At 38.8% G+C, this 23,629-nt stretch overlaps 1 protein-coding gene across 11 annotated transcripts in view; it reads right to left on the minus strand.

Annotated features, from left to right (window-relative positions):
- Window positions 1-23,629, minus strand: part of SLC10A7 (solute carrier family 10 member 7) — a 290,655-nt gene that overhangs the window by 266,343 nt on the left and 683 nt on the right. For 6 of the 11 annotated variants that reach the window (XM_061142450.1, XM_061142451.1, XM_061142449.1 and 3 more), the window contains exons 2-4: window positions 16,550-16,632; window positions 8,200-8,336; window positions 277-352 (exon numbers count right to left, since the gene is read on the minus strand). In XM_061142450.1, coding sequence (XP_060998433.1) covers window positions 277-352; window positions 8,200-8,336; window positions 16,550-16,632 — 296 coding nt within the window. The remainder of the gene's footprint in view (window positions 1-276; window positions 353-8,199; window positions 8,337-16,549; window positions 16,633-23,629) is intronic. The other 5 variants (XR_009692903.1, XR_009692902.1, XM_061142455.1 and 2 more) reach the window with 1 other exon arrangement.

A 23,629-nucleotide genomic window follows, 5' to 3' on the forward strand; every position in this document is an offset into this window, starting at 1 on the left:
GGATTCCTTGTCCTCTGTCTCCTCATTTCTCACTGAAGTAGAAAAATCACAATCTATCTCTGTTTCATTCACCTCCCTTGCTTTTCTCCTTGAAATCCTAAATTCCACTCATTATTGTCAATTTTAGCCTTTTTCTAACACATGAATCTACCCGCTTCTTTCATAAGCTGCTATAGTTATGCATTTTCTGTGATGTGATTCCTTTGTCATAAAATAAAATAGAAAGTAAAAGGATAGCACCCACTCATGTTTAAAAAAGCTAGCCCCATGACTCACCTCGTTCCCACCAACTGCCTTGGTTAATATCACCGCAGAAGACACAGGGGGAGGCATGCAACCTACTGTCTGCAACCTGAAATAGAAAACAAAAAGCAATTAAAAGTAGGTTTCTTTTTTTTCCAATTATAAAATTTTCACTACATTCATTCTAAAACAGCAGAGCTGGGAGAATGCTTATTGGTGCACACGTCCTGTCAAATTCAGACCATTCTATATGAGCTAACATGGCTTAGTAGAAACTCTCACTCCACTCCAGAGATTTGAGTGATCTCATTTTTAAAATTATTTTAAGCTCTTATACAACTCAAAAAACAGTCAGATTATGGTGAGTGTAGTCATTGAAAATAACCAAAATGGTTTATCATTTGGTAAGTGTATATAAGCTTAGTTATTTTCAGGTATCTTTTCCTTATATGTTTTATAGGAAGGCTTTTGGCAAAAGTAAAACTTTAAAACCTCTTGCAGGGCTTCCATGGTGGCTCAGTGGTAAAGAATCCGAATGTCAATGGAAGAGACATAGGTTCGATCCCTGATCTGGGAAGATTCCACATGCTGTGGAGCATCTAAGCTCATGTGCCACAACTATTGAGCCCTTGCTCGCAAGCCTGGGAGCCAAAACTACTGTGCCCACATGCTGCAACTACTGAAGCCTGAACACCCTAGAGCTTGGAACAAGAGCCAATACTGCAATGAGACATCCAGGTACCTCAACTAGACAGTAGCATCCATCACCAAAACTAGAGAAAAACCTCAGCAGCAACAAAGACCCAGTTTAACCAAAAATAAATAAATAAAGTTATATATATATATATATATATATATATATATATATATTTTAAAAAAAAACCTCTTGCAAAGTTCAAATGTATTTAACAAAAACACAAGCTTACATTTGCTAATTCTTTTCCACAAAACAGAAATTCTGAAACTGTCATCTCCTAAAAGACATTTTCATTTTGCTATAATATCATTGTAAAAATAGGCATGACACAATCATTTACTGCAAGGAGATCCAACCAGTCCATCCTAAAGGAAATCAGTCCTGAATATTCATTGGAAGGACTGATGCTGAAGCTGAAACTCCAATACTTCGGCCACTTGATGCAAAGAACTGACTCACTGGAAGAGACCCTGATGCTAGGAAAGACTGAAGGCGGGAGGAGAAGGGGACGACAGAGGATGAGATCATTGGATGGACACGAGTTTGAGTAAGCTCCGAGAGTTAGTGATGGACAGGGAAGCCTGGTGTGCTGCAGTTCATGGGGTCACAAAGTGTCGGACATGACTGAATGACTGAACTGAACTGAATCATATACTTCTTAGATTCAGACCCTGTAGTAAATTCTAGTGTCTATTCTAAATTTGGTCCTTATTCATTATGTACATACGCCCCAGACTGTAATTAGAAGTCTATTCTCTTAGTTTAGAATAGAAAAATATATTGCATCACAAGCAAATGAAATTATGAGTAGTAAACCCAAATATTAAAGATAAAAAAAAAACATTATTCAGCATTCATACAGAATATACATTCTGGGGACAAGGAGAAACTGGCCCAACTAAAGTGGAAAATTTATACAAGGAATCAAGGACACAGAGTACCTGAATAATATTTGAATGTAGGATCACAGGTGATTTTTTATTCTCTTTTGTAATAATGTATTATCTAATATTTACAAATGAACTTATATTAGCTCTCAAATAAGAAAAAATAAAAGTTTTCATTAATTTTTACTGAAGACTTAAGAAAAATCCTTATATAGAATTTCAGTTCAATTCACATGAATACAGCACTTTTTTTTTCTTTTTTTTTGGCCATGCCACGTGGCTTATGGGATCATAGTTCCCATACCAGGGATTGAACCTGGGCCCTTAGCAGCAAAAGCATAGAATCCTATCCACTAGACCACCAGGGAATCTCCAAATATGGTCTTCCTTTAAGGTCTGTTTTCCCAAGTGATGTTCAAATAGTGTCTGATTATGAATTTCCAGTCTCTCACCCTTTCTTGTGATCATCACCAAGAACATCACTAACACTTACTAGGCTTTTACCATTTGTAATAGATACTGTTCTAGACAATAGACACTTTGCACATTTATCCCTCAAGAGTATTTAAGATAAATACTACCATTCTTTTTCTGAAAACTGAAGTTAAGAAAGGAGTTAAGTAATACAACCAAACTCACAAAACCGCCTATCCAGGATTAAGTTATTCCTGAGTCCAGGGACAATGACTTTAGCAAAGCCTGTTCCTCCAGCCTCTGCCTTCTATATTCCTTGCCACCAATACTAGTGATAAGCCCTCTCAGGTATTTTCAATCTTTCTAACTGTTTCAATCTTTCCCTCTCTTCTGGCTCCTTCCCTTCTATGTACAAAGGAGGAGAGTTCTCATCTCGAAAGAAAAAAACAAAACAAAACACTAACCTATACATTGAAAAATATGCTTTCTATAGGTAGGATACTACAAAAGGGTATTTTTTTTAAAAAGTATAAGGCATCATTTCTGCCTTCAAGGAGGTAAAACAGTCAACACACAAATGTAGATAACTAACCTCAAAATTAGTATTGTTTCCGCAAGATGTAGTCCTACTTTTATCACTGTGGCTCACTGCTGTGCTCCACTTACTTGACCCCAAAGTTCATTCTCTCTCTACTCCCCTGGAATCTGACTTATGACCCTCCTAGCAAAAGTGTATGTGCATGTGTATGCTCAGTCTTGTCTGACTCTTTGCGACCCCATGGACTGCAGCCCTCCAGGCTCCTCAGTTCATGGGATTCTCCAGGCAAGAATACTGGAGTAGGTTGCCATTTCCTCCTCCAGGGGATCTTCCCGTCCCAGGGATCAAACCCAAGTCTCCCATGGATCCTGAATTGGTGGGCGGATTCTTTACCACTTGAGCCACCTGGGAATCCCCTCTAGTAAAAGCAGTAACCTTATAAACCACCAGCAATCTCCCAATCACCAAATTCGACATCCTTTTCCCTATATTCATTCTTCTTACCTCCTTGCCTCTCAAAGCACCCTGTTCTCTTGGTTGTCATAGTACAGCATCATTCTAATTTACCTTGTGTTTTAAACAAGCCCATTCAAGTTTTCTGCTGGCTACTCCTGTCTTCTCAATCTTATTTTCAAACCTGAATGGGTAAGAATACTTAAAAGTTTCTATTGCTAAACCCAGCCTCCATTCCCAATCTGTACATTGCTGCCTATGACTACTACCTTAAACTAAACATGTCTAATATGGAGTTTGCGTATTTTCTAAGAAATTGATTTTGCTTCTCAATTAACTTATCTCTGTCAATGGATCAGTTTTCTCCTAATGAACTAGTTTGAAACTTTGGAGTTAAGCGGAGCTCTACTTACTCTTAATAAATCAATCAATCATCACAACGAATTTTCTTTGTCTTCCACTAATGCTTCATGTTTGAATTCTTTACTTTAGAGGTACACAATCCATGCTGAAATTCTTCCCCTCAGTTCAGTACAGTCACTCAGTCATGTCTGACTCTTTGTGACCACATGGACTGCAGCACGCCAGGCTTCCCAGTCCTTCACCAACTCTCGGAGCTTGCTCAAACTCACATCCATTAAGTCGGTGATACAATCCAACAATCTCATCCTCTGTCGTCCCCTTCTCCTCCTGCATTCAGTCTTTCCCAGCATCAGGGTCTTTTCTAATGAGTCAGTTCATCACATCAGGTGGTCAAAAATTTGGAGTTTTAGCTTCAGCATCAGTCCTTCCAATGAATATTGAGGACTGATTTCCTTTAGGATGAACTGGTTGGATCTCCTTGCAGCCCAAGGGACTCTCAAGAGTCTTCTCCAACACCACAGTTCAAAAACATCAATTCTTCAGTGCTCAGCTTTCTTTACAGTCGAACTCTCACATCCATACATGACCACTGGAAAAACCATAGCTTTGACTAGATGGACCTTTATTGGCAAAGTAATGTCTCTGCTTTTTAATATGCTGTCTAGGTTAGTCACAGCTTTTCTTCCAAGAGCAAGCATCTTTTAATTTCATGGCTGCAGTCACTATCTGTAGTGATTTTGGAGCCCCCCAAAATAAAGTCAGCCACTGTTTCCACTGTTTCCCCATCTATCTGCCATAAAATGGGACTGGATGCCATGATCTTAGTTTTCTGAACACTGAGTTTTAAGCCAGCTTTTTCACTCTCCTCTTTCACTTTCATCAAGAGGCTCTTTAGTTCCTCTGCTTTCTGCCATAAGGATTGTGTCATCTGCATATCTGAGGCTATTGATGTTTCTCCCAGCAATCTTGATTCCAGCTTGTGCTTCATCCAGCCCAGCATTTCTCTTGATGTACTCTGTATATAAATCAAATAAGCAGGGTGACAATATACAACCTTGATGTACTTCTTTCCCAATTTGGAACAAATTCGTTGTTCCAAGCCTGGTTCTAACTGTTGCCTCTTGACCTACACACAGATTTCTCAGGAGGCAGGTCAGGTGGTCTGGTATTCTCAACTCTTTAAGAATTTTCCACAGTTTGTTGTAATCCACACAGTCAAAGGATTTGGTAGGAAGTAGATGTTTTTCTGGAACTCTCTTGCTTTTTCTATGATCCAAAGATGTTGGTAATTTGATCTCTGGCTCCTCTGCCTTTTCTAAATCCAGCTTAAACATCTGGAAACTGGTTCACATACTGTTGAAGCCTAACTTAGAGAATTTTGAGCATTACTTTGGTAGCATGTGAGATGAGTATGGATATAAGAGTTGGACTATAAAGAAAGCTGAGCACCGAAGAATTGATGCTTTTGAACTGTGGTGTTGGAGAAGACTCTTGAGAGTCCCTTGAACTGCAAGGAGATCCAACCAGTTCATCCTAAAGGAAATCAGTCCTGAATATTCATTGGAAGGACTGATGCTGAAGCTGAAACTCCAATACTGTGTCCACCTGATGTGAAGAGCTGACTCATTGGAAAAGACCCTGATGCTGGGAAACATTGAAGGCGGGAGGAGAAGGGGATGACAGAAGATGAGATGGTTGGATGGCATCACCAACTCAGTGGACATGAGTTTGAGTAAACTCCAGGAGTTGGTGATGGTCAGGGAGGCCTGGTGTGCTCCAGTCCATGGGGTCGCCAAAAGTCGGACACAACTGAGTAACTGAAATGAACTAAGTGCAATTGTGCAGTAGTTTGAGCATTCTTTGTCATTGCCTTTCTTTAGGATTCGAATGAAAACTGATCTTTTCCAGTCCTGTGGCCACTGCTGAGTTTTCCAAATTTGCTGGCATATTGAGTGCAGCACTTTCCCAGCATCATCTTTTAGGATTTGAAATAGCTCAGCTGCAATCCCATCACCTCCACTCGCTTTGTTCATAGTGATGCTTCCTAAGGTCCACTTGACTTTCCATTCCAGGATGTCTGGTCTTTTTCCCTTATAACTGGTTATACTTATCTAACAAATCACAAGCTAGACCATTTTGATTGGCTACTATTTTATGTGTGTGTGTGTGTATATATATATATATATATATATATATATATATCTCCTACGTGCATGCATGTTAAGTCTCTTCAGTTATGTCCAAATCTTTGTGACTCCATTGACAGTAAGTCTACCAGGCTCCTCTGTCCGTGGGAAATCTCCAGGCAAGAATACTGGAGTGGGTTGCCATGCCCTCCTCCAGGGGATCTTCCCGAGCCAGGGAACAAACCTGCATTTTTTAAGTCTCCCACACTGGCAGGTGGGTTCTTTATCACTGGCATCATCTGGGAAGCCCCACATGTCCTACATATCCAACTAAACTGAAAGTTCCCTGACTACAAGGAAAATGTTAGTCTTTTCCAATTTCTTGAGTGTTCTATGAAGGGCAGATACTCCATAAATACTAGGTTTTCTTTCTTTCTTTTTTTTTTTTGGCCATACTGTGCAGCACATGGGATATCTCAGTTTCCCACCTGGGGATCAAACTCATGCCCCCTGCATTGAAAGTGCAGAATCTTAACCACTGAACCACCAAGGAAGTCCCAAATACTGATTCTTAATAAGCATCATACATTGTTGCTCTAAAATGATGTCATATTTATGTAGCATTTTATAACTTCTGGTGAAATTTTGTATCATTCTCCGAAACTCAATTAAAACAGCACCCTTGGTTCCCCCTCTTGTCCTAACCTTTCTCCCCCAGCTAAGTAAATGATGCCACCAATCACCCAGTAGCTCACACCCCAAATCTAGATGTCATCCTTGACTCCTCCCTGTCCTTCTCTCTCTACATCCTATCCACCCATGGGTTCTAAGAGCTCTAATTTTAAAACATAATCTCCATATATCCATCTCTTTCTACGGTACTGCTACCTCACCACACTAACATCCAAGCTGGTCCCCTAGCTTTCTCTCAGGCCCTTCTACTATCTGTTCTCCTAGAAGAATCATTTGCAATACAAATCAGAACCACATCACTCTCTTATTTAAATCCCTTCAGTAGCTTCACAAAATAAAAACTGAATGATTTTCCAGAGCCTACAAAGCTCTATGGGAAGGGTCCTATCCACCTTTCCAACCCTAAGTCATATTACTCATCCTCTATGTCATTAGGCTTTGGTCATCAATGTCACTTTCCTGACTCTAGAACACACCAGGCTTGTTCCAGCCCTTACACATTCTAATTTCTTTGCCTAGAACATTCTACCCCTAGAACTCTGCAGTGTAAATTAATCACCAGTCCATCCTCTCAACCATTTTCAACCATATCATATAGTTTTACTTCATATCATTTATCTTTATCTTGATCACGTATTTACTTGTTTACTGACAATCACACCCAGAGTGTCCTTGACAAGCAAAACTAACTGGCACTTGCCAATTTTGTTCACTGTTGTTTGTCCAATACCTATAATAATTCCTAGCACATAATAGGAGCTAAATAAATAGCACATAAATGAATGAATAAGTGATCTCAATTGATATCCCCAAAATCATTATTAAGCAGGCAATAAAAATATGATTATCCTCATTTTATAATTATAAAACAGCTTCCCTGATAGCTCAGTTGGTAAAGAATCCGCCTACAGTTCAGGAGACCTGGGTTCAATCCCTGGGTTGGGAAGATTCCCTGGAGAAGGAAATGGCAAACCACTCTAATATTCTTGCCTGGAAAATCCCATGGACAGAGGAGCTTGATGGGCTACAGTCCATGGGATCGCAAGAGTCGGACATGACTTAGCAACTAAACCACCACCATAATTACAAAACAGGGAAACTGAGGTTTCAGACTATTAAATGACTTTCCTCAAAGTCACATAGCAAGATAGGAATAAGATTAAAATGCAATCTTTAGGCCTGGAGTTCAGTATTTAAGCTGTTATATTACGATGCTAAAATGTGGCTAGTTTTAAACCACTTCAAATAATTTTTAAGTCATTTAATACTTTTAACAAACATGGCAACATTTTTAATGGAAAAAAAGATCGTAACAAAAATCTACTGGTAATTCAATTATCCTATCAAACATAAAACACAGCAAGTGAAAAAGTAAATGTTTGTCCCCTCTATGTATTTTTTATTTCCTATATATTTTTAAAAACACATAGTATTTAGTAAGATATAGAATGCAAAAGTTAAAGCACCCAACTTACAGCCTACATTACACACACAAACAGATCTTACATCCTCTAGCACCTTCCATTTTTCTCCCAACAGAAAACTGTCTCTCCTGGAACTATAAGATTAAGTAAGAGTGTATCTTTTAAGATTCGGTTATAAAATTCTCTAATGAACTTCCTTCATGAAACACTTCATGAAACTTTTAGGAATAATAATAATGTTAAAAGTGTTTGTGTTTCCTTATATCACACATAAGCCCTTTCATATACAGTTGCCACAGAAATGATAACGTCACTAAAGATGCCCCATTAAAAGTGGACCCTTCAAAATATTTAAACATACCCTTTTAAAAGCCATTCATTGATGGGTGTGATTGATAAAAGCTGAAGAAAAAGCCATACTGCTGCTGGGAAGAATGCAAGTGTAAAGATCTGAATAAAAAGATGTAGTTTTATATGCACCAAAGCACTTGTCAGCTCCTGTGAAAATGAAGGACACAAAATAACAATGATAAGAAAACTATTTCTGAAGAGAGCTTGCTGCCAAAACAACATCACATGAATTAGGCTTTTTTAATTGAGATATAGTTAACATACAATGTTGTACTAGTTTTAGGCATACAAAATGATGATTCATTGTGTGTACTGCAAAATGATCACCACAGTTAAGTCTAGTTAATATCTATCAATTTGGAGTTATTTCACAGCTAAATTTTTTACCTATAAGCATACACATAAGAGATAGACTTTAAGGAAAAAAAACTCTTCATGGTAATTATATTTTTATATAAAACTTATCAAACATTCTCATTTTTTTCAAATATAATACACCATAACAATTTAGATTCATAAAATTCTGGAATAGGACTAAGCTAACTACCTTAACACTAGCATAGATTTCAGAATTGCTGATACTATAAACAAACACATAGGATGCTACAGAAAAACCCACATAAACTTTCTGGCTAACTCAAAAGGACAAAATCTTGTTTAAAAATTTTGGCAGGACCTAGCATTTTAACTAAGTTTGATACCCTCTATTCATTACACCAGACCTGGCAAGGCCTCAACTTGGCAAGATGTTACTAAATCTACACACAAATCATAATTTTTAACAATGTTTTTCCCAATAATATTCTATAACTCCAAAGGGCTCTTTCCCCAAAATCTACTCACTAGATTTTTTTTTAAATGGGACTAGTAGTACCTTTTTATTATGTGAATACATATAATACAAAATAAGAAAACTATAAACCAGTATTTCTTTACTCACTAGATTTCTCTATTAACATTTACTGAATAGCAGAGTTCTGTGCCATGCTCTGAGCTTGCCATTTTAATGTATGTTACCTCATCTAATCCTGACAACAACTCTATTAGGAAGATATTATCCGATGAGAAAATTGAGATTTTCTGACATGCTATCAAATGCATGAATTCCTGTTTCTACCACCAAGTCACACCACTGCCCCAAGAGGGAAAAGATGTACATGAAAACATGACATACCAGGAATAAGTTGTGAGTCTCACAGCTGCAAAAGGATGTAACAGTAAACTCGGATTTCAATACATACAAACTAACAAGCATTTACATTTGAATTTCTTTGAGTTATGTGGTTATTCAGAGGACATGAAACAAATTCAGAAAGTAATAGAAAACATGTAAAACATGCAGTCATTAAAACACATTCAAAGATGCCAGAGTCACTGGTTATAAACTTAGCACTGCAATGTCCCCCACTTTCCCTAGTTCAAGTTAAGTCATGACGTGGCCTCAGAGACATTAGTCAAAGTTTACGGTGTAGTAAACAGTAGGTTAATGCAGGCTCATTCATTGATCACCACTTTCTGCCATCTGTCTCATCAGCTCCCACCCTACATCTCTCCATGTGAAGACATACTGGGAGACATGTAGACACAATCTCAAGACATCTCTAAAGGCACAGGCATCCATGGAACTCCTGGCAAACTGGATCTAACGGAGAACAACACTGGGCCGGCCGGAAGCCACACTGTGTGCCCAGATCAGAGCTCACGTAAAAGGAGGCATCTTACAATGAACCGGAAGTTTCACCCCAGAAAAAACTTAGGCACCAGCAGCTGGAAGAATTCTCAGTAGTCTTGAAACCAAATCTCACTCAAACACACTCAGAGGGACTCTACAAATACCAAATAACTATCAGTGGGTTTTTTATTTTTAAAAAATTAAAATGACTAGCCAGAATGCAGTAAACAAAGGTATTTGTATATACTTCTCATAGGAATATAAAACGCTTTAACCTTTCTGAAAAGTAACTTGGGAGAGTATCTCAAGGACTATAATATGACTCATATTCCTGCATTTCAAAATGTTTTGGCTAGGCATTTCACCTAAGGATATAAAAAGTGGTTACAAGCATTTATATCTAGAAAGGACTGATAGAGCATTATCTATTACAGTAAAATCAGGAAACAACATATATGTCCAAAAGTGGGAGAAAAACTAATGACTTCAAGTGGCAACAGAGTGTTAAGAGCTGTTAGAAAATAGGTTATAACTGTGCAGACAAGGATGTAGGAGTTCGGGGATCTCTTCCTGCTTAACCACAGGCATGCCACTGGCCCAACCTGTGGAGACCAAACCTGGCAGCTCATTGCCTCAGCCAGCACCTGCCTCCTTTCTAGGTGCGTGGACTATCTTTCATAATTCAGGCTTTCACAAGTCGTCTGACCCAGAAATTCTACTTCAAGGAATTAATCCTTCACACATATTATCAAATGTAGAAAATAACGTATTTTTAAGTTATCCTTTGTGGAATGTTTATGATAGCAAAACTTTGTAAGTTATACAAATGTCTATCAATAGAAGACAAGGAAATCTATCAAGACACGTTCATAAACTACAGTATCTTTCAACATTCAAAAAGAAACAAGGAGCTTTTTATGTGCTGATATGAAATAATCCCCAAGATATGTGTTTTGAGTAAAATAAAGTAAGGTGGCAAACAGTATAAAATACCACAGTTTGATGGGGGCAGGGGATACACATATGTTCAATTTCATAGAATATCCCTGGAAAGATACAGAAACTGTTCATATTGGTTTTCTCCAGAGAAGAGAACTGAGTATTTAGTAGAGGGGCAAAAAGAATACTTCTCATCATAAATACACTTATATCTTTTGATTCATGTTCATAAAACTGAATAAAATACCTTATTTTCAAATATAAAGAAAAATTAAATGAAATATTAAATCACATGAAAAATTACCATTACACAATATAACATAGAAAATAAAATTGTATATTGTGTATGCATGTGTATATTTATGCAAAAATATGTATACATATATATATAATATATATAAATTTTTAAAGATCCTTTATTTTTAAAAGTCTCTACATACAAAACAGAGTTCCAAGGAATAGCACAGAGAAATAAGAAAGCCTTTCTCAGTGATCAATGCAAAGAAAGAAAAACAATAGGATGGGAAAGACTAGCGATCTCTTCAAGAAAATTAGAGAAGCCAAGGAAACATTTCATGCAAAGATGGGCTCAATAAAGGACAGAAATGGTAGGGACCTAACAGAAGCTGAAGATATTAAGAAGAGGTGGCAAAAATACACAGGACTATACAAAAAGATCTTCATGACCCAGATAACCACAATGGTGTGACCACTGAACTAGAGCCAGACATCCTGGAATGCAAAGTCAAGTGGGCCTTAGGAAGTATCAACATGAACAAAGCTAGTGGAGGTGATCGAATTCCAGTTGAGCTATTTCAAATCCTAAAAGATGATGCTGTGAAAGTGCTACAGTCAATATGCCAGCAAATTTGGAAAACTCAGCAGTGGCCACAGGACTGGAAAAGGTCAGTTTTCATTCCAATCCCAAAGAAAGGCAATGCCAAAGAATGCACAAATTACCACAAAATTGTACTCATCTGACACACTAGCAAAGTAATGCTCAAAATTCTCCAAACCAGGCTTCAACAGTGCATGAACCATGAAATTCCAGATGTTCAAGCTGGATTTAAAAAGGCAGAGGAACCAGAGATCAAATTGCCAACATTCGTCAGATCATAGAAAAAGCAAGAGAGTTCCAGAAAAACATCTACTTCTGCTTCATTGCCTATGCCAAAGCCTTTGATTGTGTGGATCACAACAAACTGTGGAAAATTCTTAAAGAGATGGGAATACCAGACCACCTTACCTACCTCCTGAGAAATCTGTATGCAGGTCAAGAAGCAACAGTTAGAACCAGGCATGGAACAACACACTGGTTCCAAATCAAGAAAGGAGTATATCAAGGCTGTATACTGTCACCCTGCTTATTTAACTTATATGCAGAGTACATCATGAGAAATGCTGGGCTGAATGAAGCACAAGCTAGAATCAAGATTGCCAGAAGAAATATCAATAACCTCAGATATGCAGATGACACCACCCTTACAGCAGAAAGCGAAGAACTAAAGAGCCTCTTGATGAAAGAGGAGAGTGAAAAATTTTAAGTGCTTAAAATTCAGCATTCAGAAAACTAAGATCATGGCATCCGATCCCATCATTTCATTGGCAAATAGATGGGGAGCCAGTGGAAACAGTGACTGACTTTATTTTGGGGGGCTCCAACATCACTGCAGGTGGTGACTGCAGCCTTGAAATTAAAAGATGCTTGCTCCTTGGAAGAAAAGCTATGATCAACCTAGACAGCATATTAAAAAGCAGAGACATTACTTTGCCAACAAAGGTTCATCTAGTCAAAGCTATGGTTTTTCCAGTAGTCATACATGGATGTGAGAGTTGGACTATAAAGAAAGCTGAGTGCCAAAGAATTGATGTTTTTGAACTGTGGTGTTGGAGAAGACTCTTGAGAGTCCCTTGGACTGCAAGGAGATCCAACCAGCCAATCCTAAAGGAAATCAATCCTGAATATTCATTGGAAGGACTGATGCTGAAGCTGAAACTCTTAATATTTTGACCACCTGATGTGACAAACTGACTCATTGGAAAAGACCCTGAAGCTGGGAAAGACTGAAGGCAGGAGAAGAAGGGGACAACACAGGATGAGATGGTTGGATGGCATCACCGACTCTACGCACATGAGTTTGAGCAAGCTCTAGGAGTTGGTGATGGACTGGGCAGCGTGGTGTGCTAGGGGTCGCGTCCATGGGGTCGCAAAGAGTCAGACACGACTGAGCAGCTGAACTGAACTGATATAAAAAATATGTCTAAGAAAAAAGGAATAAAATTCACACAATGTTAAGAGCAGTTGTTTTTATTCTTTCTAATCTTTCTACATGGGGAAATACTATTTTTGGAATCATGAAAAAAGTTATAAAAAAATGTAGTTAAAAAAATACAAGCTGACCTGATAAATGACAATTAGAAACAACTGACATTGTATCAGACTAATGGAACAATAAAGAAACAGCAAAATGAATCACAAGGGGCTACTATGTTGGGTCATCAAGTGCTTCTTAACAACATGGAGTTAAGAGACATGAATTGTTTCCAAGAAAGATTCCAAGACTATCACAAAAACCCAAAGTTCTATATTTTTCATATCTTCTTCATGCAATCTTAAAGATAAAATAAGGTAGCAGTGGAAAAGAAAAAGCAAGTAAACACTATAAAATTCAAAAGAGTATTACTCCAAACCATATCCATGTAGAATTTAGGGCCACATACTTAAATAAGCACCATCATGAATAATTGAAAAGTTGATTTCACATGACATTTTGTTTACTCACATGTAATACAGGTCGAATTCCATTAAAAATAAACTTAAGGAGATACTCCACATACCCAGACCTCACTGACAGCATCAAGAATTGCTTAAAATCAGAGGTTCAGACTGGGATTTAGAAATATTTTCATTACATACCAATTTCCCTGCTAACCTGTATTCGACCTTACTGGATTTGCTTTGAGAAGCAGCCTCATAGCTCTGTGCTGGAAACAAGCAGCGGTAGCCTCAAGTTCAGAATTTGCTATAGTTACTTCTAAGCTAATAGGATTTTTAAAAAATGATCTGTTTAGGAAAATAAGGAAAACTAAATATTTTAGCCTACTGGGACCCTTCTCAGACTCTGAGCTTCCTGTTCATCTTTGCTCCTGTCCCAGGCCAAGCACATGTTTACAAGGCTGCAGCACCTGTGGTCATAAGCACTTCTTAGGTACCCGTTTAAGCGAGACTGGTCCTGTCACAATCTCTTCAGTGACTAATCCTCTGAAACTGCAGGTCTGAGGCTAACTAAATATAAAATATATTTCAAATGTGACCTTATTTCATAACACTACAACAAAAAAGTTCAGAAATCATTTCAACAGGTATTTCACAAACTAGAAACCAAGAGTCATAAAACAAGATTTAGCATTAAATTTTTTTTCGCATGAAGTATTAATAATACACAGTCCTTTATAGTTTTAATAAGTGAACCAAACAAATTTTAGAATACACATCAGTACCTCAATGTATAAGTAACACTACATGAAATGTTCCAGATAAATCAAACTTGCGTGGGACCAATGTAAATGCTTGCAATAGACTCAAGTTAATAATAACTTGCTGTCTCCTATGTGTAAAAATGCACTATTCCAGGACCTAGTAGGATAAAAAAAAAAAAAATAGTAGTCCCAGCTGATATTAATTTGATTATTGACTAAGAAACAAGTAACATGAAGATCAGATCACTCCCTCCTAACTTACAATTGTTCACTTGCCCGGGAAATTAGCAAGGCCTAGAGATGGTTTAACACTACATAATGATGCAATCTAGGGTATCTTAAATTAAACGGATCTTGAAAATGACTTAATATTGTATTAGTATGAAAAGGGCCCTTAATGGAGGAAGTGGCTTTGATGGCTGCTTAGATACCATGATAAAACACAGGATCCAGGCATTTGATCATCAGAGCCAAATTAGCTGGATGAAGGTTTCCTAGGTGCTTACAGAAGAATTTGAAGAATTTCCTTAGAAAATGCTGGTAAATATGCCATTCTCCCTTCTTCAACTCCTGCATCCCACAGAGTTGGCTGCTTAACAGGATAGCATTAAAGAAACTAAAGGAGTGAGAGAATCAAATCTTGCCAGATTTCCCAAGGCATAAAGAAAAACTGTTGGAGAAGGAAATGGCAACCCACTCCAGTATTCTTGCCTGGGAAAGCCCATAGACAGAGGAGCCTGGAGGGACGCAGTCCAAGGGGTTACAGAGTTGGAATCGACTTGGCAACTTCGCAACAGAGAACAGCTGCAGATATTAAGCAGCCAGCAGGGGATGTAGTTAGAGCAATGTCTCAAGCACAGGGCTTGGGTGAGGCACCTGTTCCACAGAGACAATCAGCCAAGGCCAGCAGGAAGACCTCCAGGGAAAATCCATCCAGTACCACAAGAGTGGCAAGTAACTTTCTGTATCACTGGATCCCACATTTGAGAACCAAGTGTAGAACTCAGGTGTTGACAGAGAAAGCCTGCATCCCACCCCCCCGCCCCAAGCACCAACCATAGTCCTCTCGTGTCAACATAATTTACAAAAACTAGAATTTAACCTATTTAGGAAATCTCATTCTAAGTCGGTTTCAAAAGAGCAAGTAATTAGTGACAATATTTCAAATTCTTGAGACAAAATTTCTCAGACACTACACAGGGATCCCTTCTATATCAAAAATGCCCCATTGATAAGATTTATACCAACTTGACAACTACAGAATACATAAATTTAGTCAGACCATGCTTTTTCCAAGTTGCTACTAGGATGGTCAAAAATGAAGGTAACTAAATACGGCTTTTATTCAAAGCACACTTAAGAGAAAATTAAAATAAACACAGGCAAGACCTAACGTGGAAACAGAATTTTAAACCCATTTCCAAAAATGCCCCAAAACCTGACATAGTAAGAGTCCCCACCTACATATGAACAAGGATATCTTAAAATGACAAATTTACAAGGTCAACGTAATTTCTTCAAAGGTAAATGGGTATTTTCTTTTCTTTTATTACAATTCAAAGGAGAATCAGAAATTCTACTTATTCCTCTCTTGGATGTTAAAATGTCTTGATTTGTTTAATTCTAAAAGAATCTCATATTCAGGGATAGCTAGATCAGTAAATAAAATTACTTGTGTGTGTTCATGATAGATGGTGGTTCAACGTGAAAAATTCCTGCACTTCAGTTAAAACATTCATTAATATGTTTATATATTAATATGTAATAGATATGCCATATTAATAGGTAATAGATATGCCAACAGAGAATATCCTTTTTAAAAAAGACACACAAATTAGTTAAAAACTATAAGAAGCACCACTTGAGCAGCACAAGTCCTAGAAGCTAAAGAAGATCCACAAGTTATGGAAACCTAACTAAACATCAGTGACTCCAGAGTGCCCCAGCAGCGGCCACTACAGTGACCAACAGGATCTGAGAAAGACGGGAAGCACATGTTTCAGTTCACTGTATTAAAAACACAACCGCTCTAACCACACCTTCCTACAGTCTCCATGGCACTGTCCAACTATAGTATAGTGTCTATGATACATAGTTACTAGGTACAAAACGCAAGTCCTTTGCAGAGGTCCAAGTCACTTTCCCTGATAGTGAATTCTTCAGACTGTAACTACACCTGGCTTTACAAAAGGAATCTGAGATTTCAAAGCAGTAAGCGCAAATTAAATTCCTCTCCCTGCTTTTCATGTGCCCCCATAGGTAACAGTACCTCTGTGTTTAATGATAGTCCGCTGTTAAAGAATATTGTTGCGACAGCAATGTAGGAGACAGTTATTTCTGGCTTCAGGGGTCCTAAAGAGAGAGAAATGAGTCACTGTTAGATAAACATTTCCAATAGGCATTTACTTGACATGAAAGAAGAATCCATTGGAGGAGAACAAGCGGGACTCTAAATCTTGGTGTTGCCTCTACTGTGCTAATGAGCTCGCAGAGTTAAGTGTTCACTGTGAGGCAGCCTGACTCTGGACAGGATTTTCCAGAGGGCAAGGACCACAGCTGTCCAGCTCAGCACAGAACCCTCAGACCAGAAGAATGAAAATAAACACTGCTCTCACACAGGAGAGCAGACAGGCTGCGTCCTTCTACATTAATTCTGATTTTATCTGCCACATTATCTGTGCTGATATAACAATCAAAATTCTCCCCCACCAGCACCACCAAAAGAAGAAAATCAGTGGAAGAAGTCCCCTTCTTTTTAGCAAATATTATCTTATTTCTCCTAGGATATCAGAGATCAAAGCTTATATTCATGCATATTCAGTTCTGCAGAGTGCACAAGTATTTACTGAGCACTTACTACATGAATGAGACAATGCACATAGAGTAGCAGAGTGTATATGCTTAGTCACTCATTTACGTCCGAGTCTTTGCGACCCCATGGACTCCAGCCCCACCAGGCTCCTTTGTCCATGGGATTCTCCAGATAAGAATACTGGAGTGGGTTGCCATGCCCTCCTCCAGAGGATCTTCCCGACCCAGGGATCGAACCCAGGTCTCCTGCATTGCAGGCGGATTCTTTACATTCACATTTACATGAGCCACCTGGGAAGCCCAAGTAGCAGAGTACTTAACAATATATTCTTAAGATTGCTAACATTAAATTTTGGCAGGCCCCAGAAATACTGTGGTGAACCAGACAGGACTGATCTTTCACCTCTGGGAAATCTTCTCTAGAGACAGGCTGGCATTACCCTAGAGGTGTTAATACTATGGGCATAACAGGGATGACCCTAATATTTATTTATTTATTTATGTAGCTTGTACACAATTGGGGGCTTCCCTGATGGCTCAGTGGTAAAGAATCCAGCTGCCAAAGCAGGAGACACAAGTTCGATCCTTAGGTCGAGAAGATACCCTGGAGAAGGAAATGGCAACCCACTCCAGTATTCCTGCCTGGAAATCCCATGGACAGAGGAGCCTGGCAGGCTACAGTCCATGGGGTTGCCAAAGAGTTGGACATGACATAGCGACTACACAACAACAAACAACACAACTGACTTGAAGGCCTAATGCGCTAACCAAAGGGCAAGACTGCAATTCTGAGAAAGTGCCACTTTATACCCGTGTAACAGTGGTTCTCCAGCTATGGAAATTTTGTCACCCATGGACGTTTGGCAACGTTCCGAAACATTTTTGGGGGCTGTTATAACTCAGGGGGTAGGGTGCATTACTGACATCTAGTAGAGACCAGGAGTTCTCCTAAACATCCTGGAGAATGTTTTTCAGAATAACATATCCAACGATATGAATTTTCATATCCAAAATCAAACATATCAGAATTAGCGTATCCAAAAATGTCAATAACAGTAGAGACTAACACAACATTGTAAAGCGAGTATACTCCAATAAAAAAAGCAAGGGGAGTTCAATGTATCTGTACTTCATTATCTCTTATATTGAAAACTAATGAAATAAATCCAAATAAATATTAGCAAAAAATTTTTTTAAACATCAATAGTGCCAGGGTTGAGAAACCCTAGCACGGACCAACGTTTTAAAATCTGAGATCACTTCATATTTGACATTTTATACAGCCCTCTTGCAGTAGGCTGAACAGTGTCCCTCCAAAATTCATGTCTACTAGAACCTATGAAGCTAATTTGGAAATTGGGTCTTTGCAGATGTAATCAAGTTATTAATAAGTGGTCTAATTGGATTGGGGGGAGCTGTAATCCAATGACTGGTATTCTGGTAGGTACAGGGAACTCTGGATATGGTCACAAACAGAGGGAAGATGGCCTTGTGAAGACTGGGGCAAGGAGCCAAGGACATCTGGGAACCACCGCAAGCCAGGAGAAGCAAGGAAGAGCTCCTCCCTAGAGCGTTCGGTGGGAGGACAGTCATGATCACATTTGGATGTCTGAATTCTGAAAAAAACAAAACAACAACAAAAATATTTCTGTTGTTTTAAGCCACCCAGTCTGAGGAAATTGGTCGTGGCAGCGCTAGGAAATGAGTAACTGCCCCAGAGTGGAACAACAGGACCAAAATCGTGGTTCCTCCACTGCCTGCCACCCTCCACCATTCCTATAGGTACTGCTCAATGAAAAAGACCAAGCTCAGGAAAAATCACCACTCAGTCAGTCAACAACATTTTTAAAAAATATTTATTTATTTGTTTGGCTGCCCCAGGTCTTAGTTGCAGCACGTGGGATCTTAGTTCCCTCATCAGAAATGGAATCCAGGCTCCCTGCACTGGGAGCTCCGAGTCTTAGCCACCGGACCACCAAGGAAGTTCAGTCCACAAACCTTTATTGAGCTACTACAATGCTACATTTCAGGCATTTGTAGTACATCAGTGAATTAAAGAAACAAAGATCTCCTTCAGTACTGTGATACATTATTTTAGATACTGGCATTCACACAATCATTTTGCTGTGATCTGAGAAAAAAGGAGCAAAGGGAAAAGGCAGGTAAAGAGGTATTACACTTCAGGGCAGTGAAAGCGGTTCAAAAAAGAAGTACATTTTTTTTTCCACCATACTTGTGAGTGAATCTGTCTCAGCCACTCACACTTTGGAATAATATTTCATCAAAGCTGAGGAAAGGTGATTCAGGAGCAGATTTGAAAGTCAAGGAATCGGGTTCATTTTGGAAGTAGATGCCTTCCAGGAATTTTTAATATCCTGTTTGTTTGCTTTTTTTAAAAAAACTCATATCATTTTTCTTTTCCTCCAGTCCCAAGGTTTTTTTTGAAATCTATTCTTGTCAACTGTGCTTCTGTCCACGGTGGTGACCCGGATTTTCTGTATATGATGGGTTAGAGTTAGCAGTATGGGTGTCTCTGGTAGCTCAGACGGTAAAGAAACTGCCTGCAAGGTGGGAGATCCAGGTTTGATCCCTGGGTCAGGAAGATCCCTAGAGAAGGGAATGACAACCCACTCCAGTATTCTTTCCTGGAGAATTCCATAGACAGAGGAGCCTGGCCGGCTACAGTCCATAGAGCCGCAAAGTCACACGACTGAGTAACTAACATACACACACACAGAATTAGCAGTATATTTGCAAGCAATAGCTAGGCGACGTGTCCAAAGATGCATCTCCATAGCAAGCACATGGCAATGACTTGGACTGCACGTTTCTTTGGGGCAGCTAAAGCTTACTTTAGTTAGCCAACACCTGAATTTTTTAAGAAGCTAACTCTTCCCACACTCCAGACACACACATATATATAAATAAACATCGTTTAACTATTAACTAATGGGCACAATTCAGTGGACTGATCCTTCACTTTGCATGTTTTAAATCCTAAAAACAATGTGTACTGTTTTTTTATTAGATGCAGATCTAAATAACTCTAATCCATGAAAGAACCTGGTACTGTGTACTGTTTTTTTATTAGATGCAGATCTAAATAACTCTAATCCATGAAAGAACCTGGTGAGGCTATTCCAGGTCCACTGACAATGTACCATTTAAAGGGGAAGGAGGAATCAATTCTAATTTGGAGAAACCTAAAGCCCCTTTGAGACAGCTGCTAATGGATCGTCCACTGTGTGAATGAGGAACTAGAGGCTGGCAGGGCTGAAATTAAAAGCTGGTAAATATTTGCACAGAGATGAGAGTTGAAAGTATGCTGTGGAATGATATTTGGCCTGTCTCCAAGGTCATGATTATATCTTCCAAGTCATGAAAATAACCAGGTTCAGATCTTGAGATGGCTATAAAGAGCAAAGGAGAAACGTAAATTCGAACTTTTCCTTAAACCAAAGCAAAAAAAAAAAAAAAAGAGAGAGATTTCTCAGCGAAAATGTGATGGAGTGGCAACATCAAAAGAAAAACTAACCATAAAAAACTTTGGGACTTCAAATTCATATTTTTTAAAATATGGGAATGGGGGTGGGGAGAAAGAAAATGATTTGGAATGCTTAAGAATGCAAGGAACTATTATTTCATAAAACTACTATCATCAAGTAAATTTCATTCCTAAACTTCATTTAAGGTGTTCATGCTAATGTTCTTAAGTTTATGCAGAAACATGTTTCTGGTTATGTTTTCTTAAAGGAAAAATGAAGCAATTTCTTTTTTAGAAGCTATGTCTTATGGGGAATACGTGTAAATCTATTGCTGATTCATGTCAATGTATGACAAAACCCACTGAAAAAAAAAATCAAAAAAAAAAAGAAGCTATGTCTTATTAATAGCAATAATTTCAGTTAAAGATGCAAGTAGAAATAGAAACTTACTCTGTACTTCCAAAGAAGTAAGCCTCTCTCTCCTAGGATGAATAGCACAGTGTTGAACTCTGGTAAACTCCAAGATGGGTAGAGCTAAGGGTGCCCCTGGGTCGAAATGCAACAGAGTATCTACAACTGAAAATCTGCACATTTACATCTCTTGTGGCTCTTCACTTTCAACTTTTTAATATATTTAAAAATGAAATGTAACTGAGTAAAAAGAACAGAGAAGTAAGAGTTAAATGATCTATGCTAGTATCTGTTTCACTTTTTCCCATATGGAAAGTCATTCAACTTCTCTCACTTTAGGGTTCCCATTTCTGTAAATTTCCAGCCATACATAACTCACCCATTGGTTATATAGATTGCTTTTAAAGGGAGGTCAGAGCAAAGATGCAATACTTTAAGTGTAGAAGTCTTACACTTCAAAATAGAGTGAGGTCATTAAGGTATTGATCCAGGTAAAGATGAGGGGAACCTCTTAACAAGCTGAAAACAATCAAAACTTCCTGCTGAAGAGAACAGAAAACTGTTCAACTGAAAATTTCTCAGTCAATGTGAGTGCATTAAAAGTGTATATGAATTCTAGTGTACAGACCCAAAAATGGAACTTCTGACTACAAGTGACAAGCAAAAAGAGGTACTTTAGATCATTCTGTAGAGCACAAGAAGACAGAACACTCTCAGTCACCATTCCTCTCCCGGGTCCTAGATTTTTGTTGTTTTAACTAATGGAGTCAAGGTGTTATTTGGTACTATTTGAAAGTTTCTATTGAAGAAGTTTTACAGGTGGGAAGGTCAATTGAAGTATCCAGAACTTATCCTGACGGCCTGTATGACAAATCCCAAACATTTACCTTCTTTTTTTAGAAAGAGTAACTTTTACACATGAGTACACAGTTGTCTAATATTAGCTGAATCTGCTTAGCTTTTTTGGGCTATAAAAATCAGGGTATGGAAAATGTCTTTATCACAGAGAGTCTTTCTTTATAATGGTTATTCATTTTTAATGATTTATTGCCAAGAATGGATTTATTGCCAAGAATGTATGGATGTTGCAACTGGTATGATATAACGGGAAGTCCGGGTTCCCAGTCCTTCCTCTTCCCTAAGCTAGCTAACTTGACCTAGGGTGAGTCACCTGACCTCAGGTCTCAATACCTTCAGCTGTAAAAGAAGCATGTTGGCTTAAAAGGATTTAAAGTTCCCTCTCAGCTCTTAATTGTCTCCTCTTTTATAATTAAACAAATAAACTCTAGATTAATGGCATAGGGACTAGTGAAAATGGGAAACAATATTTCTAACATAGAATAACCCCCAAAACTTCACTAAGTAGAATCTGAGGGAACAAGCAGGAATGTATCTCACACCTGTCACTGGGGGGAAGCCCTGGGGAAATGATTCAGCAGTCAACAACCCTTCTTCCCAGTGAGCAGCCCAGGAATGTAAGAGACCAAACCTAGTCTCTGCAGATCTCAACTTAGAGGATCACACATCACCTGTAACTTCACCCTAACACTCAGCAAATTGGAGACCTAGCACTGTAAGCTACAAAGTCTGCAAGTGAAGCTAGTGAAATGTACATCCGAGATCACCACAAAGATACTCTCTAACATTCTTACTACCCAGCAAGCTGCAGGGACAAGGCAAATGATTGTATAGAACCTGAACACCAGCCTTCACAAGTTTCCCCGAAAGCTCACAGAGAAACTACGTCAAAGGAGAAACTGGTATCTTCAGCAGGATAACCAGCCCAACAGCTTTATTCTCACAGCTATACACCCTCCACATTGTGGACTAAGTTGAACAGAGAAGGAAAGAACATAAACGAAAAAAATTTTAATCTCCACTGTCTTTGTTCAAAAAACTCTTTTTAAATGTTTTCTGAAGCTATCTCTAAACGGAGGTATTGAGGGCAGAGGGTAGAAGGAGCCGCTGTTCTCCGGAGAGATCATTTCATTCACTTTCATCATGTTTGAACAAAAAGGTACAAATAACTTCAAACAGCCTCCTGAGTGTTCAGCCTGGCATGAAGACTGTGTGCTCACTTCCATCCTTATCTGTCCCTGTGTGGCTGGTGTGTAAAACCTGTCAATAAGCATGAAAACTGCCAAACAAGGTCAAGCAGACAATGAACTAAACAAATTCAATTAACATTTATGAAAAGTGGGACATGCTTGTCTAAGGGTGGGAGGAGGGGTGGTGGGACAGGAAAGGCTAACGCTATTTCCAGTCATTTCCACCAATGCCCGTCCACATAGGACAAGGATTCCACTATTCAGAGATCTGGGTGTGATTTTTAAGCCCGCCTACATTTCCTTGCCAAAATACACAGCACACAGGGTCTAACACAGCCCGTATCTGTGAAACTGCTAAGTGTAGCAACTGTGCCGGCCGTACACGGAAGCAGTGAGTGCAACGTGTCAGTCGGCTTGGGAGTTTGTGGAGCGGCAGCAACTGCAGAAAAACACCACTCTCCGACATGTGGGCCATCAAATCTGAGTTGGAAGAGGAAAGGGTATCCGTTTTTCTCCCCTCGCCACCGGCCCACCTTTCCTTTTTTAACGTGGGGGAGGGGAGTGTCGGAAACGGACAAGGTAATGGTGTTCACT

This window comes from Dama dama, chromosome 5 (assembly GCF_033118175.1).
Source record: "Dama dama isolate Ldn47 chromosome 5, ASM3311817v1, whole genome shotgun sequence".
Classification (NCBI taxonomy): domain Eukaryota; kingdom Metazoa; phylum Chordata; class Mammalia; order Artiodactyla; family Cervidae; genus Dama; species Dama dama.